Source organism: Fusarium fujikuroi, chromosome FFUJ_chr06, assembly GCF_900079805.1.
Source record: "Fusarium fujikuroi IMI 58289 draft genome, chromosome FFUJ_chr06".
NCBI lineage: Eukaryota > Fungi > Ascomycota > Sordariomycetes > Hypocreales > Nectriaceae > Fusarium > Fusarium fujikuroi.
In genome coordinates this window covers 1,930,159-1,950,685 of record NC_036627.1, presented here as the reverse complement: position 1 = coordinate 1,950,685, position 20,527 = coordinate 1,930,159, and the positions used below count along the sequence as shown (strand labels likewise).

General features: G+C 48.8%; 7 protein-coding genes and 1 non-coding gene; 6 read left to right on the top strand and 2 right to left on the bottom strand.

Moving 5' to 3' along the window:
* Window positions 1-1,082: 1,082 nt before the first annotated feature.
* FFUJ_05952 (probable GUT1-glycerol kinase) lies at window positions 1,083-2,903 on the top strand (the record flags this gene model as incomplete). Its single annotated transcript, XM_023579221.1, has 1 exon — window positions 1,083-2,903. The coding sequence occupies one exon, from the start codon at window positions 1,083-1,085 to the stop codon at window positions 2,901-2,903; it is 1,821 nt and encodes a 606-aa protein (XP_023432097.1).
* Window positions 2,904-10,642: 7,739 nt separating this feature from the next.
* Window positions 10,643-13,053, top strand: FFUJ_05951 (related to hsp70 protein; the record flags this gene model as incomplete). XM_023579220.1 has 4 exons in its annotated part: window positions 10,643-11,209; window positions 11,261-11,365; window positions 11,429-12,800; window positions 12,854-13,053. The coding sequence occupies 4 exons, from the start codon at window positions 10,643-10,645 to the stop codon at window positions 13,051-13,053; spliced, it is 2,244 nt and encodes a 747-aa protein (XP_023432096.1).
* Window positions 13,054-13,512: 459 nt separating this feature from the next.
* Window positions 13,513-13,628, top strand: FFUJ_r7. The gene has a single exon (XR_002792823.1). It is a non-coding gene; the product is annotated as a ribosomal RNA (ribosomal RNA).
* A 1,075-nt stretch (window positions 13,629-14,703) lies between these two features.
* FFUJ_05950 (related to pathogenesis-related protein PR5K (thaumatin family)) lies at window positions 14,704-15,989 on the top strand (the record flags this gene model as incomplete). XM_023579219.1 has 2 exons in its annotated part: window positions 14,704-15,150; window positions 15,201-15,989. The coding sequence occupies 2 exons, from the start codon at window positions 14,704-14,706 to the stop codon at window positions 15,987-15,989; spliced, it is 1,236 nt and encodes a 411-aa protein (XP_023432095.1).
* A 365-nt stretch (window positions 15,990-16,354) lies between these two features.
* FFUJ_05949 (ANK-like protein) lies at window positions 16,355-17,107 on the bottom strand (the record flags this gene model as incomplete). XM_023579218.1 has 3 exons in its annotated part: window positions 16,355-16,788; window positions 16,849-17,017; window positions 17,084-17,107. 3 exons carry the CDS (start codon window positions 17,105-17,107, stop codon window positions 16,355-16,357), a joined length of 627 nt encoding a protein of 208 aa, XP_023432094.1.
* A 576-nt stretch (window positions 17,108-17,683) lies between these two features.
* FFUJ_05948 (probable DNA-directed RNA polymerase III subunit C11) lies at window positions 17,684-18,064 on the top strand (the record flags this gene model as incomplete). XM_023579217.1 has 2 exons in its annotated part: window positions 17,684-17,693; window positions 17,742-18,064. The coding sequence occupies 2 exons, from the start codon at window positions 17,684-17,686 to the stop codon at window positions 18,062-18,064; spliced, it is 333 nt and encodes a 110-aa protein (XP_023432831.1).
* A 96-nt stretch (window positions 18,065-18,160) lies between these two features.
* Window positions 18,161-18,797, bottom strand: FFUJ_05947 (related to SOH1 protein; the record flags this gene model as incomplete). XM_023579215.1 has 3 exons in its annotated part: window positions 18,161-18,316; window positions 18,374-18,622; window positions 18,684-18,797. 3 exons carry the CDS (start codon window positions 18,795-18,797, stop codon window positions 18,161-18,163), a joined length of 519 nt encoding a protein of 172 aa, XP_023432093.1.
* A 644-nt stretch (window positions 18,798-19,441) lies between these two features.
* FFUJ_05946 (uncharacterized protein) lies at window positions 19,442-20,437 on the top strand (the record flags this gene model as incomplete). Its single annotated transcript, XM_023579214.1, has 1 exon — window positions 19,442-20,437. One exon carries the CDS (start codon window positions 19,442-19,444, stop codon window positions 20,435-20,437), a length of 996 nt encoding a protein of 331 aa, XP_023432092.1.
* Window positions 20,438-20,527: the final 90 nt, after the last annotated feature.

Below are 20,527 nucleotides of genomic sequence, written 5' to 3'. Positions count from 1 at the left end.
CCCTTCAAGAGTCTGGACTTCTGCGGGCCCCACTCCTTAAAAAAGGTTTCCGGGTCATTAATGAGGGAAAGAAACTCTGGCGGGTTACTGCTTTGGTTAAATTGGATGCAGTTTGTGCTATTTTAGAACTTGTAAAATAAAAAATAGTTTTTCAGATAGCTCCAAGTGTGCTCTGCGTCTTCGTAAGCTTAATTTCAGTCTGTCCTCATGATCCAAGTTTCAATTCCCCAAGGTGGGCTTCAAGGCGTGGTCAGTAATTCCTTCAGTGTCCCGCTGGACGTGCCCCGAAGCCGGGGCTCCGCATGTATGTAGTCCGCCTGACCTGCAAAGTGGGGTTGGGGTATGGCAAGCAATGTCCCACTTTATGATGGCAGTAGCCGGCCGAAAATCAAACCTGCTTTTGAACTCGTCTCTGGCGATCGATCTCCCCGGCAGTCTCAGTCAACTTACAGCGAGGCACAGCATACACAACATCCCAGCATCCCCAACCAAATCACCCCGCTCTCCTTCCCTATCCGGACCTGGGCGTGGGCGTTAGTTTAGCATTGGCAACTCGTCAGCATTGCACATGTGCCTGTCAGTTGGGCCTGCCCTACCTTCCCCTACCGACCCTTACCAAACTTTGACTCCAGACGTTTGGCGCGTTCCCGTGTCTTGTGCCTTCCGTCTAACTCACAATGGAATCCCGAGCCCTCCTCCGGCCTTCCCTCCGCTCTTTTCCCCCACCTTCCCCTTGCTCCCCCTCGATCCTCAAACATTTATCAAGGCCGACTTCCTCCCATCAATGTTCATTCTTCCCATCTCCTATTCTTCGTTCTCCATCACTCATCAAACATCTTCTCTACCGATCTAAATCTATATCAACAACCACTTCTCCTCCTCCTCCTCCTTCTATCTATCTATATCACAACAATCTATCTTCTTGGCAACGACTCCTTCCACCTGCTGTCAGCCATAAACGCCCACACACTACGCCACATCCTTTGCAGAAACAACCTTGTACTTGCTAGGGACGGCCCCCTTGCCACGATATCACAAACCTCAGATTCATAAACTCCTTCTCAACCACATCGTGTGCAAGGATGCAACAATTCACAACAGCGGACGCACCTCGCTTAGTGCAGGACAACTTTGATGATATAAACCCCAAGGACTTCATCAAGCAAGAACCCAAGTCTAAGCGCCCACGAACTGCTGACATCCTCCTTGAGGAGCAATTACCACAGGGTCTTCTCAAGGCCGCCGAGGCTGCAGACCTTACCGGAGACTTCTTCTCCGTCAAACCCGAGTCAGACCACGAGCAACTCCCTGAAGGTATCGAGGAGACAGCAGAGGAGAAGCAAAAACACTGGTTCGTCGGTAGTGTCGACCAGGGCACCACATCAACTCGCTTCCTCATTTTTAACGGTCATGGAGAGCCCATTGTGAGTCACCAGATTGAGTTTGAAAATCACTATCCCAACTCTGGGTGGCACGAGCATGACCCCATGACACTCCTCGAGTCTGTAGAGACATGCATCGAGAAAGCAACAGAGAAGTTCTGCGAAAAGGGTCACCATATCGAGGATATCCGCTCCATCGGTATCACAAATCAACGTGAGACTACTATCCTCTGGGACAACATTACTGGCGAGCCCCTTTACAACGCCGTTGTCTGGCCGGATACTCGCACTTCTTCTCTCGTCCGTGAGCTCAAAAACAAGCCTGGTGCTGAGAAGCTCCAAAAGACTTGTGGTCTCCCACTGTCTACCTACCCTTCAAGTGTCAAGCTGCTCTGGGTCCTTCAAAACGTTGAGTCAGTCCGAAAGGCTTACAATGAGGGCCGCCTATCGTTTGGCACTGTCGACTCTTGGCTTATCTACAACCTAAACGGTGGACAAGATCGTGAGGGCGGACCCATCTTTGTCACAGATGCCACCAACGCCAGCCGCACCATGTTCATGAACCTCAAGACCCTCCAGTACGATGACGAGCTCCTCAAGTTCTTCGAGGTCGACCGCACCAAGCTCAACCTGCCCAAGATTGTGCCTTCCTCCGACCCCACTGCCTACGGATCTCTCGCCCGTGGGCCTCTCAAGGGTATCCCCATTGCTGGCTGCTTGGGAGACCAGTCTGCAGCACTTGTCGGTCAATGTGGATTCAAGCCAGGCCAGGCCAAGAACACCTATGGTACCGGCTGCTTCCTTCTCTACAACGTTGGCAACGAGCCTGTCATCTCCAAGACCGGACTGCTTGCTACTGTTGCATATGATTTCGGAAAGGGTCGCAAGCCTGTCTACGCTCTTGAGGGCAGCATCGCTGTTGCTGGCTCTGGTGTCAAGTTCCTCCAGAACAACCTCGGCATCATCAACTCCTCCTCAGAGGTGGATACTGTAGCCAAAAGCGTCCCTGACAATGGCGGTGTTACATTCGTGACGGCTTTCAGTGGTCTCTTCGCCCCCTACTGGATTGATGACGCCAAGGGTACTCTCTTCGGCGTCACCCAACACACTAACAAGGGCCACATTGTGCGAGCTACTCTCGAGGCTACTTGCCATCAAACAGCCGCCATTCTCGATGCTATGGCATCTGACTCTGGCCATGCCCTCGATATCCTGGCCGTTGATGGCGGCCTCTCCAACTCGGACCTCTGCATGCAGACCCAGGCCGACCTTAGTGGTGTGCCTGTCGACCGCCCCGCTATGCGTGAGACTACTGCACTCGGCGCCGCCATTGCTGCGGGTCTCGCCACTGGTGTATGGGATGAACTAGAGGAATTGCACGAAGTCAACCGCAAGGGCCGCAAGATCTTCTACCCCGAGACTGACAAGAAGACTGTCCGCCGATCACGAAAGAGGTGGGAGCGAGCCGTCGAGATGAGCCGAGGCTGGCTCCAGGAGGATGAGGACGAGGATGACGAATAAAATAATGCGAGGGCAAAGGACCACGAAAGTCTACATACTTTTGTATAATGATATGATTTTGGGGGCGTTGACTTGGCATAGCGCGTCTTGAGCCTTGAGCATGGGAGCTCGGCGTTTGACCTTTTGAATTTCAGTATAGCATAAAAGCCTACATCTATTGCATAATACCATCAACATTTAAAATCAATCATTTTTCAAAGTCACAATGTGTGGTGAGAGTGATGCTCTTGTGCCTTTTGAATTAACTTGTAAATTTAATTCAAGCCATCAAGACGGTGTCCAGGTCTGCAACCTCTTTGAAGCAATTCAATATACACAATTTTACTTCTATAGTTCATTAGAAGATCTTTGAACAATTTTGTGATTGGAATAAATACAGACCATGTACATAGTTATGGTAAATGATTATATTATTATGTAGGTATGTTATGAGTAATATCTTGGAACATGCTGATAGAGTCACAATTGTTGTTGAGTATAATAAAGGAGTTGAGATTCATTGTGGAGTGGAAGTGAACTGTTACTATTACCTAGATAGGTACCAGGCCGAGTCAATGAAGACCAAGACACACCGAAATTCAGGAAATAAACAAAGGTGGGAGATGCAAGTTGCCAGAAACAAAGCCGAATTAACTGCCTTACTTGGGTAAATGGAAGTGTCGTCGAAAATCGTGAACCTCGGAATGCCTTGATGGGTTAGTTAGATTCGTAAGGTGTCGCCTCACCCTGTCTATTCCTGGGCTGGGCCGCTCTGTAATGCAATTCTGATAAAGCCCCCCACCAACATCTAAAAGGAATAAAAGGCAAGGCAAGCTTCTGCGGCAGATTCTAGCCCTGCTCTTAATTTAGATCTGTCTAGGATTGTAAAAGATCACGCGGGACGAAAGAAAAAAAGGGAAAAGTGGGTTATGTGATTCCGGATATCCAGGAGGGGCCGGGAACTCAATGCACGTCCCATGCTAGAGGGGACGTGTTCGGATCCGAGACATGGGCACGGGTGCATCAACTCCGTTTTTATATTGCATTGGATTTTGATCCTCGTGAGCATTAAAGCAATTCAAGACTTGTGAGTGGGAAGCTGGGAGTTGGGAATGTGGGTTGTCAGGTTTAGCTCAACCTAAGCGAGGGGGGACGGAGCAGAGCCGCAACGTTCCGGAGGGGAGAGCTGCAATTAACTAACCCAGGTATCCAGTTCCCCGCTCTCAGGCACGAAAATGAAGCTAACTCGATAAGGATTTCCGAATGGGTGGGTGGGATAAGTAGCTAGCATCCGTATTTATGTACTCCGTACTGTATCTTGGGTGACCCTTCATGTGACGGGAACTAAGATTGCGGGAGGAGACGAGAGATGAGAGATGAGAGACGAGAGGGGCCAGAAGAGAGGTCGGGGTTTCCAAGAACGGAGACACCTCGAGACGGTGAAGATGAGACCACGATACAGTAGTTACGGTAGTTGATGACTAGTCTCTTACTAGAAATGCTGACTCTATTCTCCCCTATCTCGTGTCTCATCTCCTCTCCTCTCCTCTCCTATACCCACAACACCACGGACCACTTCACCAACATGCTCACGAGGATACCGATTAGTGGGTTTCATACATATCACAAACAACACTGACTCATCCTACTCTATGATAGATACCATCCCACGATACCTTCACTCTCACCCCTTCTCCTGTCACTCATGGGACAGGGGCTAAACCCCCCAGCCAGTCCCAACTTTTAATGCATGACACTAAAAAAGTCTTGTCTAAAATCTTGTTTATCACACTAGCCTAGAAACCGCAAGCCCTGCAACATATATCCACATTAATGTTTGTACATACAATCAGTTGTCAGTTTGGTAGTCACTTTGATAACTCGAGGGTGCAGCCTTGATAACAAATGCGTCTACAGAAACCCACCGTTAATCCTACACCTGCATCCGTCGAGGATCCCGTTGCATTTTCATGTTGTGGGCTTTGTCAGTATCACTCGAATCTTCGATATATGGGTCCATGCGCTCCAATCATGTTAATCAATGTCTCCCCTGTTTCGAGATGTTTCGACACTGGCATACCCTCGGTTACGTTCATTTCTTCTTCTCGATACTACAACATCACAAAAAAAAACATTAGCATGCATCCGAAAGATCCGACTTGAGTGCGAAATTCGATTGATGCAATCCGTTTCTATCTTTGTTCGCGGTTTCCACTTCTATTTCAACCCTTACCTTGCTACAGGCTATGTTGACCAAGACATTCACTCATACCTTGAACCATCGATGCAACAAGCTGCTATCTTACCATAACGTGTTATGTGTTCGTTGGCCATATCATCAACCAAAATCGACGGGACTAGCCGTGTTCTAACAAAAGACTGGGTGTTTGGTGTTCCCTTCCTGGTAGATCGGCGATCCATAATGGTGGTTCTGCCTATCATTTGCAGCGATCGTGATATATGCTTCACATCGTAGAATCTCGGGTTTAATTGAATATTCCTTCCAAATAACGCATGCTACTATGCTCTGACTTGAAGGGTGTAGATACTATTCCATCCACTGGCCGTTGAAGTCAGGGGCCAAAGCCTCTCATTTTCGGCAGATCAGCGATTCCCAATAATTGAATCCAAGAGCCTTCAGATATGACACTAATAATGACGTACCTTGGACTTTAAGACTGTCCGTAACTACTTACCTTTAACTACTGAAGTTCCCCTTGATCGGCTTATGCAAGATATATATGAGTGGTCGCATTGCTGTGGTTCTACCACAGGTGAGGAATAACTGTCTAAAACTCTGTGTTATTAATGGTCAACAAAGAAGCCATCCATGACGCCTTTCCTGCGTTGCCCTATCTCTTGATCTGATCTCGAGAGCAGCCACAAGGTCCAAACCCTACCTCGCCGTGCGTTTGTTTGAGCAACTCTACGACATCCCTTGAGTCCAAAATAATACTAATTCAGGGGAATTGCGCCGAAAGGCGTATCAATACAACGGTGCCCAACATTTAATAGGAGGGCTTCGCTAAAGTTATTAGAGGCTTAGGGGGGTAAGCAATACCATTAAGTTGCCTTTTCCAGGACTCTACTTAGTGGTATATCTCATTCTGTTTCTTACATCCAGAGGTTGAGATTTATCTCTTGTTCATGAAATCTCAAGGCCTTGTGGCATTAAGGTGTAGGGGGTGGTGTATATTCTCTGGTTCTGGCATTCTAAGGCCTGGCTCTTGACTTGGCCCGATGGAAACACAAAGAAGGTGAGGTGAACAAATATACCGGTCTGCTTATCACTCTTTTCAGTGTGAGCTACCATTTAGGGTTTTTTATATCTCTGAGATTCTCTCGCCTTCTTCCTCTAGATAATCTTCGAAACGGGTCTACAAATCATGTGTTGGTGATAACGATCTCATATGTTCCGGAAAACAGTCAGCCAACATCGCTTCTCAACATTATTTGCACAAGATCCATAGGCCCTGGGCTATCTTCGGACTTCAGGAATTCTCCAAAATAGCTTAGTTTTCGATAATGTCTTCAGATGCACAAGATATCAGAGAGTTACAGGGTAGCCTCGACACGATGCCACGAAACAGCATCTTTCACTCCAGTTTGTGTTTTGCCTCATTTCATGAGTACCGTATCTTGTAATAGGAGGATATCAATGCACTGGTGCTGACCATCTTTGTTATGACCAGATGGTCCTGTTTGTGGACATAGGGCTGAGGCAAACCGAAGCACGTGGGAGATAGTCAAGGTAAAAACGCTACAGTTAACTTCGCCGGTTAAATATGTGCCAGGATGCTTCCTTCATTTGATACTGCACGTTAGACCTAGGGCTAGATATGAGTTCATTTATGATTGCCTACCTGAATAACGCAAACAGGCACACTAAGCTCACTTCAACACCAGCACGGGGCACTGAAAACTTAACGATAGTAATTTTGTAAGAGTGTTTGTCTCTGCGCCAATCGATTGGAACTTGCGGTTTGTTTGAACCAAGTTGTAGCTAAATGCTTCAAGAAGAGGCCGATGATACACGAGAGAACTTGTGTTGATCTAAACCTACCCCTGACTACACGGTCCTCGTACTGGTCGTTCACAAAGATCGAGGCAACACAGATATACTCATCGAAAACTCGTTTGATTCCCTGTCTCTTCTAGAATTAAGTTGCCACCTTCCGCTGAACAGAATCCGACCGCTCTCCTTCAAATGTTAGTATCTAACACTTTACTCCTGTTAATTTGTCCAGCTCTAATTCCGATATCTTGAACAAGTAAGAACCAACCCAATCACGGTGCTTTTACTATGGAGTCTATAGATTGGCAGCATTAGCATATTAAACTCCTAGGTTATCTGCATCATTGTGGAAATACTTCTCGGGTTTATAGCCCTTTGGAAGTGGAAACTTGTTGTGTGTATGGATGGCTGATGGAACAACAACTACCTGTTCACTATCTAGAGAACCGTATCAGCTTGTATTTGCTGCGGTAATTATTTCTGTGTGGCCAACATGAACTCTCTGAATATCGAGTTACGTTGCTTGGGGAATAAAAGTGTACTGTTGTGTGTCGTGATTGTGGTCAACAGAGCTAGGTCATCTTTGAGTGGCGGTGAAACGGCGTTATTTAGTCGGATATTAATGTTTTGATGTCGTCTATAGTATTTCCATCTTCAGCTCTCTATGCTGTGCTTAGACATGCAATTCTTAAAGACTCCATGGCCAAACTGAATCGCCACACATTCCCGGAGAATTACAGCGAGACTTAACTTTCGACTCGGTAATCGAGTTGACGACATTACACCCAAATTCTCACTAGATTTGCCAGTATATCTCAAGAATTGACTAGCCACACGAGCTAGACTTATTCGAGGAAGTGTTGACAATACTCGTAGCGGTTTTCAACTGCAAGGTGGTCTGCAAATACAGGGTAGGTCGTTTCTGAGCAACAACAACTTAGACGGCATCGTGCGCTGACCAATCTATTGTCAGGGCTTTGTAAGTTCATATTTAACTCATCCAAGATCTGGATATGGTCTAGACCCTGGGCTGATAGAAGGAACTGTAACATTGAAGATACCTGTCCGTGCGAGGATCGTAAATCATAGCAAAGTGTGGAACAAGAATCAATAACCATTTGGCTAGAAGATGGCCCACAAAAAGTCCTACAAGTCCTGAAATCCAGGGCTCTGCATCGTCATACCCCAGGCCCTCCACTGAGTCTAAGGTCTAAGGTTAGGTAGGTCCTAGGTATGGACAAAGGCGGCTGAAGAGAAGCGAAGAATTGGTACCGGGTAACGTCAGGCTGACACCCGCTGGTTGGTTTATTACAAGGTACCTACCTACTAACCTTGCTTGCCTACTGACCTAGGAACACCCAACAACTCGAGTCTGGACAGTTTCGATTGTTCTTTGAGGGAGAATCATCATCAAACGAATATACGAAAAACTGCGTCATCATCAACGTCAACATTGGCGTCCTCTTTCTCGGCAGTTTCAAGGTTCGTCATCGCCCGTACCCAGAAGATTGGGGCTTTGCTCGTGTTCTGTAGCTACCCCACCATCCCACCTCGTGTACCAGACATCAAGATCAACACCAACGTTATCTGGACGTACTTCCCAGAAACCAAGATAGTCATACATGACTTGGACGAACCAGAATAAACTGAGCATAAGCTGTTGAGGGCTCTGTTAATTATGTCAACTGCGAACTTTGATTTGGAATAATGTCAAAAAGAATTGATACATAATAAGTGGGCGAAAGTAAACGAGAACCTAAAGGGAAGAATCCACCTCATTCACAGCCACAATAGGAAAGCAATTAACCGGTCAGATCGCATCCTGTCAGAACGATGACAAGGCAGAATGGCGTTGGCTAGGTACTTACCTTACTGTGTACCTTACCAGGTAGGTAGCTTAGTACCTACTCTAGTGCATATCAATTGGGCGTCAATATTTGACAGCTGGGGTTAGACAGTCCAGCCTGTTCAATTCTCATCAAAGGTCATGAACTTTCTGATCTGACAAACCAGAGCATCGGTGTGAAATGATCCTGCAACGACCGGTAACTAATAAATGCACCTACTGCTACGGTAGCAGCACATGGGTCATTAAACCCCTGTCCTCAGCCTTAAACCGCTGAAAATATCCTAGCGCCGTCAGCTGTGTCCTGGTCAGGTCTCCACTAGAGGCGGTCGGGCTCTACTTCCTCGTTTCCATTGGATTGGATTACCATCTGGGTAGAGGTAGGTAGGTAGGTAAGTACGGTACTGGGTACCTTATACAGCACTGTACAGTCCAGTGCAGAATAGAAGCGGAAGCGGGTTACTCAGATTGCAGCGCCCAGTTCAGCCACCACCCGAGCTCAGCCCAGAAGGAACTGATACCAGATTGAAGACTCGAAAGCTAAGCCAAGCGAAGCACAGTACAGCACAGCACAGCACAGCACCTCACCTCAGAATTATTCTTCTTCCTGTTACGTTGATTCCTTTTTACCAAATACTGCACGCCGACACCTCCCAACTTTAAACTCACCTACGAAGCAAAAGCGTTCCTGGATCATCATCTCCTCGCTAAATTGACCAAGCCCATCGTATCTTCGGCCTGCCCGTTCCTCTGTTCAACTGCGCCTCTTTGTTTGATCGCCTCTCAAGAACGAGGCCCCGGTAATAGACATTGGACGTGCTCCATATCAGCGCGTATCGACACCAACCAAAGAAAGCCCGCCTGCATTTTAAACAACTTGCTACGACCCTACGGCTACAGACAGTGGTGCTGAATCACTGACTATACAGTACGGATACTCTTGTACTCAAGACAACGAAGCTTGGAAACTACGGTCACTACCGCCAATATTTGCGCCATCTTCAAGCCTGCATTAAGTAAGGACATCTCAGCATCAAGAGACGGCTCTTGGTGCATCCAGCTCCAAGCCAGCTTCAGCCCAAGCTCAGCCCAAGCTCAATAGCATTAGCCAACCAGCCAGCAAAGGCATCAGGCTCGCACCCCCCTCTTTGTTTCTTTGCACACTCCTAGGATCCAACATCTAAGACACAGCAAAGACAGTGGCAGTGGCCATTGTAGAGATTCAGGACACTCAAGGGAAGACCAGCAGATTGGAACAGCATCAGAATCGAAGTAAGCGCCATTAACCGGACGGACCGTTTACGGTTGAGAACTTTCTCTCGACTACCTAGTTACATATTACCTCGTCTGTTTTCAAGTGAAAGAAAGGCACTCAGCAACCAGCCTAGTTTGATCATTTCTAGCCCACAGCTGCCACTGTTTTCGCGACTTTCTAGTGATAACGAATACAACCTCATTTACTACATCATATACCAAATTAGGTACCTTGCTGGATAGTAAGTTGAGTTACTGTTGTCCCTCACGCTTCGTCTTGTTTTACTAATACTTTTACAGATATTCAGTGAGGAAACACTTTGCTTCCTCACTCCTTGGCAGTCTAGTAGCATCGCTCATCTCTGACTGCCCCTCCCCACCCCCCCAGGCCGTGCTAATTTCTGACCCGAGCCCAAGCCTGACGCTCCCACTCCTCTTCTCATATCCCCCTCCCCCTCTTACGCCCAATCCTAATCCGCCTCCATCGAAAACCCCCCTCGTCCTGTCCGTCCTGCCCCGTCCTGCTGCGGCGCCTCGCTCGCTCGCTCGCCGCCCTGTGCTTTTGTGCCTGCCTCTACCTCTTTTGACCTCTTGGGTCCTACTTCTCAACCTTTTCTACCCTTTGCTCCTCTTCCTCTTTTCCTTATGAGTTCTATGAACTCCCGCTTCAAGAGCCTTGGCTTCGGAAAACGCAAATCCGCTGCAAGCATACAGACCTCGGAAGGTCTGACACCGAGCCCAACCCCTCCTCCAGGCCAAATACCGCAGCTGCCTCCTCAGCAACAGCTTAACGCTCCCTCAATCGCTCCATCGTCTTCAACGACGAGTCTTCCGATGAATCACCCGGGCCCCGGCAACCGTCCGCCTAGCTATACCGCAAACTTCCCTCCAGGTCAAGCTCCTCTTGGTCGTACCAGTCCTCTCGCTCAACAGCCCAACCGCACTCCTCCAACTCAAATGGTCGGCGGTCCTCCTCCGATCAACACCGGAGCCCCAATGGGCTACCCTCCAGGAATGGCGCCCATGGGCCAAGGGCCTCCTCCGATGGGAGGTCCTCCTGGTTTTGGACAACAACCACCGCCTCCCCAAGGATATCCTCCTCCCGGTCCTCCAGGTGCTCCTATGAATCAGCAGTTTCAACGACCAGGCCCTGCTGCCGAAGTTGAGGGCGCTAGCAAGAGCAAGGCTCAGCTCATTGTTGGAATTGATTTTGTAGGCTAGCTACCAGCGTGGCAGACACTGTGGCTAACTAACAATCAACAGGGTACCACATTCTCAGGTGTTGCTTTTGCTTTCGCGACCAACAACGAAGCCAAGGAAGATATCATTACTGAGTGGCCAGGTGCTGGTTCTTATACCAAGCAGAAGGTATGTTAGCAACGATCAAGACACGAATCAAGGAAACAGCAAGCTAACAACTGTCTTTGACAGATTCCAACAGTGCTTTATTACGATCAGTACCAGAAAGTGGTAGGATGGGGACCCGATATTGCCGATGCCCTTGCTCCTACTGGCTATCCCAAGCCCGGTGTACAAAAGGTCGAATGGTTCAAGCTGCAACTGATGTTGAGTGGCAACACATACATTGACCCTATCAACCTTCCTCCTCTGCCTCCAGGAAAGTCAGAAATTGATGTCGCCGCCGATTACCTTTTTAAGCTTCGACAGGCTATGCGGTCAGCTCTGCAAAAGGCGTTGGGTGAAGTCTTTAACCGAGAAGAACGCAACATCCGATATTATCTGACCGTCCCCGCTATTTGGAACGATGCTGGAAAGGCCGCTACTCGAGCTGCTGCCATCCAGGCCGGTTTCCTTCGCGATGAGAACGACAACCGTCTGACCCTCGTCTCAGAACCCGAGGCTGCCGCTTTGTTCTGTTCCAAGACCGGTCTTCTGGACCTCAAGGTCCATGACGCTGTTCTGATTGTGGATTGTGGTGGTGGTACCGTTGATTTGATTGCTTACGAGGTTGAAGAGGAGAACCCCTTCACTGTTGCCGAGTGTACGGCTGGTTCTGGAGATTCTTGTGGTTCAACAGCCCTGAACCGTAATTTCAGCAACATTCTCCGCACCAAGATTCGAAAGATGAAGCTTCCCGATGGCTCCAAGACCGCTGGCCGAGTCTACGCCAAGTGCATCATGGACTTCGAGAACCGAATCAAGGCTGATTTCCGAAACAACGGTCAGAAGTGGGCTGTCGACGTTGGTATCGAGGCTGAGTTCCCTGAGGCTGGTATTGAGGAGGGTTACATGACCTTCACCAACGAGGAAATTCTCCAGTGTTTCGAGCCCGTTGTCAACCGTATCCTGGAGCTTGTGAGAAACCAGATTATTGCCATCCAGGCCCAGAACCGCACTCTCCAGAACATCCTGGTTGTTGGTGGTTTCGGTGCTTCTGAGTACCTTTTCCAACAAATCAAACTCCATGTCCCTCCCCAGTTCCAGTCTAAGGTTGTCCGACCCATGGATTCCGTGGCTGCCATTGTCAAGGGTGCTGTTACTGCTGGTATCACAGAGCGAATTGTTACTCATCGTGTTGCTCGACGACATTACCTCATGGCGACTCTTCAGCCCTTTAAGGAAGGCTACCACCCCGAGGCTTATCGTGTGCCGTCTCTCGATGGAAAGGACCGCTGCAAGTTCACCCGCCAGATCTTCGTCCAGAAGGGCCAGAAGGTCAAGAACGGCGAACCCGTCAAGGTCTCTTTCTTCCGACAAGTCGCTCCAGGTGCCACCCTTATGTACGAGGATGTGCTATATGCCTGCGACGATGATGTCTGCCCTGAATACACCAAGGATCCCCGTAAGTTAAACATTCATTCTGAGCTTTCACAACACATGACCAACATATCACAGGTATCAAGGAAGTTGTTACTCTTACCTCGGATCTTTCTCGCAAGAACTTGGAGAAGGACTTTGAGAGAATGGATACCCCTCAAGGCACATTTTACCGCGTTTACTTCGATATTTACCTGACCCTCGACGGTTCGGAATTCAGCGCCGAACTTGTTTGTCAAGGTGAAGTCATGGGCCGCTGCCGCTCTCGCTTCAGGTAAACAAGCCTTCAATAGAAGCGGAAGCGAAAGTCGATAAGTTTAAGGTTCACTTTGAAACCCCATGATACCTAGGAAGACACAGACCCAAGATGACGCCAAGTCAGCGCGCAGATGGGATTATTTTTATAGCTGCCTCAAGAGCACGCGAAGAGGACGTGCGACATGTCGAGCGAAAGATGTTGGATTTAGTACTGAGAAGTTAAAACGGACGGGGCAATGGTGATAGACCAACGTGTCTGACTGAGCCTGGTGCTACGTTCCAAGATAAAGAGGGGAAGAGTTGCATGCATGAACGACATGATGATTACTCGTACATAGACAATGAATTTTAAGTTGAATGAAAACAGGCTATAGAGTCATGCAAAAGCGATCAACGCACTCTCTCAAGTCTCACGCTGAAGCTGCTCACAGTTTCTGATCATATGCCTATAGGTCTCAGGAAGAATACGGTCAAGCACATACGACCAAAGCTCGTAGAGAATACGGGGTCCCGTCTGCTCCCCCATCGTCAAGCTGCGAAGCGCCGGATTAGTAGTTGGGTCGGTGACGACCAGCGAATCCCCGGTGTTGTATGTTTTTTGGTGTCTTCGATTTTTGACGATATTCAGATTTCCAAATACGGTAATTGGCTAAGTGGGGCAGAGCCTCTTGCACCACGCACGACGCACGTGGTGCCAGGCTGAGATTGACTCACTCACAATGGCATTAGTATACCTAACAAGCGTAGCTCATTATATGCAGTGAACGGTTTCTCAGAAACTATCTGAGTACTAGGTAGGTATAGATTGATAGACACTCACAGCACGAGGCCATCTTGACGGTCATCCGCCGTCGTCCTGATTCGCGACTGCTCTGACGTCATACTTGCTTGACTTGCCATGTTAACCAACATCAGGAAATGGCAGGAACGCCAGCCATGGGTTCGTTCGTAGGTTCCTTGAGCAGCGTGCGGCACTCTGTTACTTTGCTCACTGAGCTACCTTGTCTCTTGTTTATGCTTCCCTTCACTTCTGTCTTGTCCTTTGTTGATTTGTGATTCTTTCCCTGGCTCCAGGCGAGTTTTTCATCTCGCCTTTATCCTCTTCTACATATTTTATTGTTATGTACTTTCCTGGTTTTTGTCTTTGGGCGATCACACACCAAAAATAGCTGTTAGAGCATCATCTTTGCCCCTGGTCGTTTCAGATTCGTGCTTTGCCCTCTCATCACCTCTCCTTCACGACAGCCTAGCCCTATCTCGTTTCCCTCGGCCGGTCAATCCCTGTTCATTGGGCCAACTATTCGTCCTTCTTCTGGTCATTTCCAGTTGCCACGCTTGAATTGCAGATCAGTTCGACTAGGTTTATCAAGAAACAGTTTCTGGGCATCAAGAAAACAGTCCCTTATTCGCACCTTCACAGCCACCTATACGTCACTGTCGACCCTGGACCCTGGCTCCAAACCAACTCTATCGTTCGTCTTATATCTGCCTCTCGACTGCAGCTTGAATAGTCCCTTCAGCGTTATGATCACGACTGGTTAGCACTTATTATTGTTTTTTGATACTTTGGATCTGAGGCAACTTCATTCGGCAGGCTTATTGGATCCCAGTCTCAATTACCCACGTTCAACTTCTTCGTCTTGGTAGGAATAAAGTTCCCGGGTCGTGAGATGGTATCCTCGTCGACGCGTAGAGGCGCGAGTAGCGTTTCTTCACTTTGTCGAGTATTGATACCAGTTGTTGCCGTCGGGATTCTCCTGAGCGCCGCAGGGGCGGAAGGGGCACAAGATGCCACGAAGGGTTCACACGACGATCTTCTGCATTTCCCTGGACGAATTAGATCTCCGAACCGAGGGGAACCAAAAGATCCTAACAGGACAATTCCCTTGACCATTACCAACAAATGTGACTCGACAATCTGGCCCGGCATTGCAACACAGGCCGGCAGAGGCCCGGGAACTGGAGGTTTCGAGCTCGCTCAAGGAAAAAGCAAAGACCTATGGGTCTCATGGGATTGGCAAGGTCGCGTCTGGGGTCGTACGAATTGTACTGTAAATGGTGATTCGTGTTCCTGCAAAACTGGAGATTGTTTTGGGATGTTGGATTGCGAAGCCAGTGTAAGTGCTCTGTGCGGGAACAAGAATCGTATAATACTGACCGCCAACAGGGTTCAACGCCAGCAACACTCGCTGAATTCACACTGGCTGGTGGTTTGCATGGGAAGCAGACTTTCTACGATCTCTCTTTGGTTGACGGCTACAATCTCCCGATGGGCGTAAACTACATACCCGCCAAGAACACAACATTCATTCCGCCGAATCTGACCAACTGCGCCTGCATTGCGACACCTAGTTGGATCTACGCCAGCAGTCAGACGGGAACATATTACACAAACTCATCATACCCCGTCCCACTTGAAACTCGAGTCAGTAGTGACAATGCCCGAAGCTGGTGCCCATGGAAATACCTTGCTTTTCCACCCACTAAGCCTGGGGATGGCGTCTATCCTTATCCAGACGACGACATTCAACGGCCAGAGTTCTCCCCCTGTAACAGTGCATGCGCTGCGTACGGAACTGATGAGGACTGCTGTGTAGGGAAGTACCACGACCCAGATGTCTGCAAGCCATCTGCCTACAGCAAGAGAGCCAAGATTATATGCCCCGATGCTTATAGTTTTGCTTATGACGACCAGAAGTCCACGTTCATTATTCCTAATGGTGGAGGCTGGGAGGTAATCATGTGCCCCAAGGGTCGCTCAACTAACATTCTGCGACAACTTGGGGATGAAATGAACGAGCTCGCCCAATCTGGCACCCTATCGGAGGTGACACAGAAGAAGCTCAGGGACGTCAGTTATATCGTAGCTGAGAGGAGCCTCGGAAACCATGTGCTACCTATCAAAGTCATGATGGCTTCATCAGCGTTGGCAACTGCAACTTGGCTACTAGTATAAGATGTAACGGGTCTTATGCGAGAACCAACCATTGGGGCTGTGCAGTTCTCTTTTTGTCCAGGGCTCAGGCTGGTTCCTGATCTCAAGTACATTCCTTTGATGCCCGTACTGTAGAAAGAAGGGCGCATACGAAGAAACGATAGACGATGGAGAAGAAACCGCACCATATACCTGATTAGAACGCTTATACCCCTTTTTCGATAACCTTAAATGAGAAATGCTTATTTTTGCACCTGTGCGTAAGCTACTTAGGTTCTATCGCTCTGAGATTTGATGATTTATATCCACCCATGAACTGGTTTGCCTCGTCTTATTGTGAAGCAACCTCTATATTTGAATTCGTGCAAACGTGCCATATCGCGCGTCTATTTGCGCTGCTTCTCCTTCCGCCTCCTCTCCCACTCAGCTCTCTCCTCTTCATCACTTCCACTGAATTCAGCATCGTCATCACTGTCGTCTGGAACATCGAGCACGGCTCCACTATGGCCGGCCGAGTTGTTGACATTGATAAAGTCTCCGGCATTTTGATTCGCATATTCATGCTTCTGGATGATTTCGCGGAGTTCTGTGTTTGTAGGATCGACAAGCTGGTAGGGGGTAAGACGGGCCTTGTTCTTGACTCGTGTGCTGGAGCCGGCCTCAAGCATCATCTCGACGAGGGCGTTGCCGAAGGGTCGCTGCGCGGGCGGCTCTGAATTGATCCAACGGATAGCGCTGTGGAGAGGTGTGTCGCCTTCTGAACGGTTAATGGGATCGCACTCGAATTCGGGCTGGTCGAGAAGGTGGTCAATAATTTCGTCTGAGGCGGTGGGTTAGCTCGTCTGGATCATGCGCATGTGTGAAGGTATGTGAGGCGCACAGTTTCCGCGGGAGGCGGCTTCGTGGTAGAGATGGTTGCCCATGACAGTTGTGGTCTCGTTGAGGAGCTTTGAGATCTCGGCGTCGGACTTGTCCTCAAGACAGTCGTTGAGAAGATCAAGGTTGTTACGGCGGCAAGCTTCGATCAGGATTTCCTGAACGGTGGCACCCTGCAGAGTTCGCGTTAATTCGCCGATCTATTGGGAGTATTTTGTGCCAAGCATGATGTAACTCACATCGTGCTCTTCATCTCCAGCCATGTTGAGATTTGTTGAATATCAAGTCAAGTTGGGGTTCGCGAGAGCGGGGTATTAAATGTTCGGATTGACAATGACGAAGTCAAGCGCTGAAGAATCTGGCAAACCCCGTTGGTAGTTCAGAAGTATTCTAAGAATGTCCGCAGGTGAGAAACAGAGGATGCACAGGCTGGTTGTGTCGTTGTGGCTTAAGGGAGGCAGTGAATAAGGACTGTGCTAGGTTTTGGGTGTTTCATGTTTCGTTGGTGTTTGGAGGGGCACTGTGATGCCCAGCCTAATCCAAGTCCACCTCAGGGGAGCTCAGGCGGAAATGGCGGGGAGAGGGATGGCGCTAGAACTGCCAGACCAGCCTGGGCGATAGTGGGACCAACCAGATCAAGTCAGGCAGCCTCATGCTTCTGCGGTTAGATGAAAAAAAAAATAAGGTAGTCATTCCATCTTCAATTCAAGATCGTTTGTCTATTCAACGGCATCTCAATCCACGACAACTACCAAATAAGAGGGCCATCTTAAGCAAATCAACGTCCCTCCTAACCAACTAAACCGTTCCTCTCGCCCACGAGCATAGTAACCGTCATCATGCTGCTCTGTAGGAGCCCCAAAATTGATGCGCCTCTTCCAAACTAACAAACTTCAGTCTGCCCCCATTGCGCAAACATCCTCACCGTCTCCCTCACAAACACACGAACCAACCGTCTAGAATGCCGAACTTGCCCGTTCGAACATCACATCACCGAGCCCGTCTTTTCGCGACGTATGTATGAGCGTGTCGAGAAGGAAGATGTCTTTGGCGGTCCTGGCGCCTGGGACAATGCGCAAAAGGGTCGTGTTCAGTGCCCTAACGAGGGATGCGAGGGAGATGAGGCAGCATTCTTCCAGGTCCAAATTCGCAGTGCTGATGAGCCCATGACGAGCTTTTACAAGTGCATGACCTGTGGTCACCGGTGGAGAGAAAACTGAGTTCGGGGAAGGATTGCTTTGGGTTTCGTAGCGAAGGGATTTTCTTTGTGCAAGGAGAAATGGAGTTGGGCCATCATACTTGTCTTTTAGAGGTGTTTAAGAATCTGTTCCAACAGGCGTCGCACTGTCCTTGATGGCGGAATGCTTCTTTTTCTTGCGTGGGGTTTTTCGCTTTCGCGGGGTATCAGGCATGCTTTCATTCACAGCTTCATCCTGATTCCTCTTGTTGTTACTCGTGCCTTTCGTATCGTCCTGCGAAGGCCTGTTCAGCTTGGCAGGGACCTTCTAGCTCTCTCGGTGCCAATCGACTGATGCCTTCATGCCCTCCTCCATCAGTGCCCTCACGACATCAGGGCTGATGATTTGTTGTCGGAACGTCTCCTGCTGGAGGAGCTCGAGATGTCGTAGTGTCGGGCCGGGGTACGTTAGGTATTTGAGATACGGCGGTTTGCTCCAGTATTGTAGGTAGCCAAGATATGCGACAAAGGCGGGTTGGCTGAGAAGCTTCTGGGAGGCAAGGTGGTTGAGGTAGGCCGGGTTGGCGAGGGACTGAACAAACTGCGCGCGATATCTGTTAGTTAGGGGCTCATGGCGCTACTAAATGAGAGAGCAAACAAACCTCAAGCTCAACCTCGAATCGTGAATAGCCACCGTATTTGGGCTCTCGGTCTACTTCAGCAGGCGGTTCGGGAGGCGATCCCATTGGGATGTCTTGAGAATCTCCCGTCGCCATATTCCAGGAACTGTATCGAGAGAGACTACTTCCGAACAGTGGAATATGGAGATCGGGGGTGAGGGTGGTGATATGGATGTAGGAGGATGTTGATGCTGTGTTTGGGGGAGTTCAATTGGGGTAGAGGTCGCGCAGTTGAAAGGCCCACATCTTCCATTTTGACAGTTGAAGAGAAAAGAAAAAGTCAAGAATTAGGGAGGTTGTTAATACTCGACTCCAATTCCTCCCAGTCTCTGTACAATTTTGAATATTGCACAAGGTGACACTTTTTTACTTGATTCTATTTCTATGTACTTTGACGTCTTCTTCTCATGCCCTTGCAATGTCATTCTTCAGGACAACGCGGACGCTAGGCTTCGTCTTTTCTGTCCTTGAGAGGCATTGAATAAACATCGACGTCAGCCTGAGCTCTTAGTATACATGAAAGGTTCCTTCTGACAGTGTAAACAGAAATCCGCAAACACAAACTGGGCAGCATTATTCTTTCAAATTTATATTGATAATTACCATCTGCTGAAATAGAATTACTCTTGCCGCTGAAAGCACCATCCACTCTTTTCTCGATAATAACTCTTCTGTCCCCTGGCACGCTCAACCCCAACATAAATATTGCGTTCCCATGATCGGCTTGAACTCTCATTAGAATGTCCGAAACACCTGCTACAAAACATGTCAAGACTCGCATCCTTATCATATCCGACACGCATGGGTCGAAACCAAAGCCCAAGAACAAAGGCGGACCTACTACCGATGATGAGCTCAACGAAAAGGATGTCACGCGTGTGACGACGGGTTGGAGAGACCCTCTTCCCTCTTCTGATGTGGCTATCCATTGCGGAGACCTCACGAAGCGAACGACAATTCCTGAATTCGAGAATACCTTCTCCGTGTTACGGTCTATCAACGCCCCTCTCAAGCTGGTCATCGCAGGCAACCATGACATGGCGCTTCATGATGATTATTGGATCAATGAGTTTGGTGGTCCAGCGGACACGCTCGACAAGGTCAAGACTATTCTTCAGGAGGCTGAGAAAGATGGTGTTCGGTACTTGACAGAGGGCGTTCATGTGTTTACCCTGCAGAATGGCGCTCTGTTGAAAGTATATGCGAGTCCGTGGACTCCTTCGTATGGTGGCTGGGCATTCCAATATGACAACGGACACGACTTCAACATCCCCGAGGAAACCGATGTGGTCGTTACTCACGGTCCCCCACGAGGTATCTGCGACTTTGCAGGCATGACTGGGTCCCACGCTGGCTGTCCCGATCTCCGTGCCGCTATTGCCCGGGCCAGACCCAAGATTCACTGCTTCGGCCATATTCATGAAGCTTGGGGGACGCATCATGTGACATGGAAAGACAATGACATTGATGGGAAACTGTCAAGAAAAGTCGGGCTCAAGGGGCTACGACCAAATCGCGTGACGCAGAACGAGGAAGAGGCCAATGCAACGAGGGTGAAGCTAATCGAGATGAGCAAACAAAGAGCTGCACACCTGGACCTCACTCAGGGTGACAGTCGCGTGGTTCAAGGGAAACAAACATTGTTTGTCAACGCGGCGATTATGGATATCAGATATAGACCTATACAGCTACCGTGGCTGATTGATGTAGACTTGGTGAGAGCTGGACCGTTGTGAGAGATCCTGGACGAATGACTGCGGATACATCATCATCATCACTACGAATCATAGCATAGATAGATATACATCAACTGAAAACCTATAGGT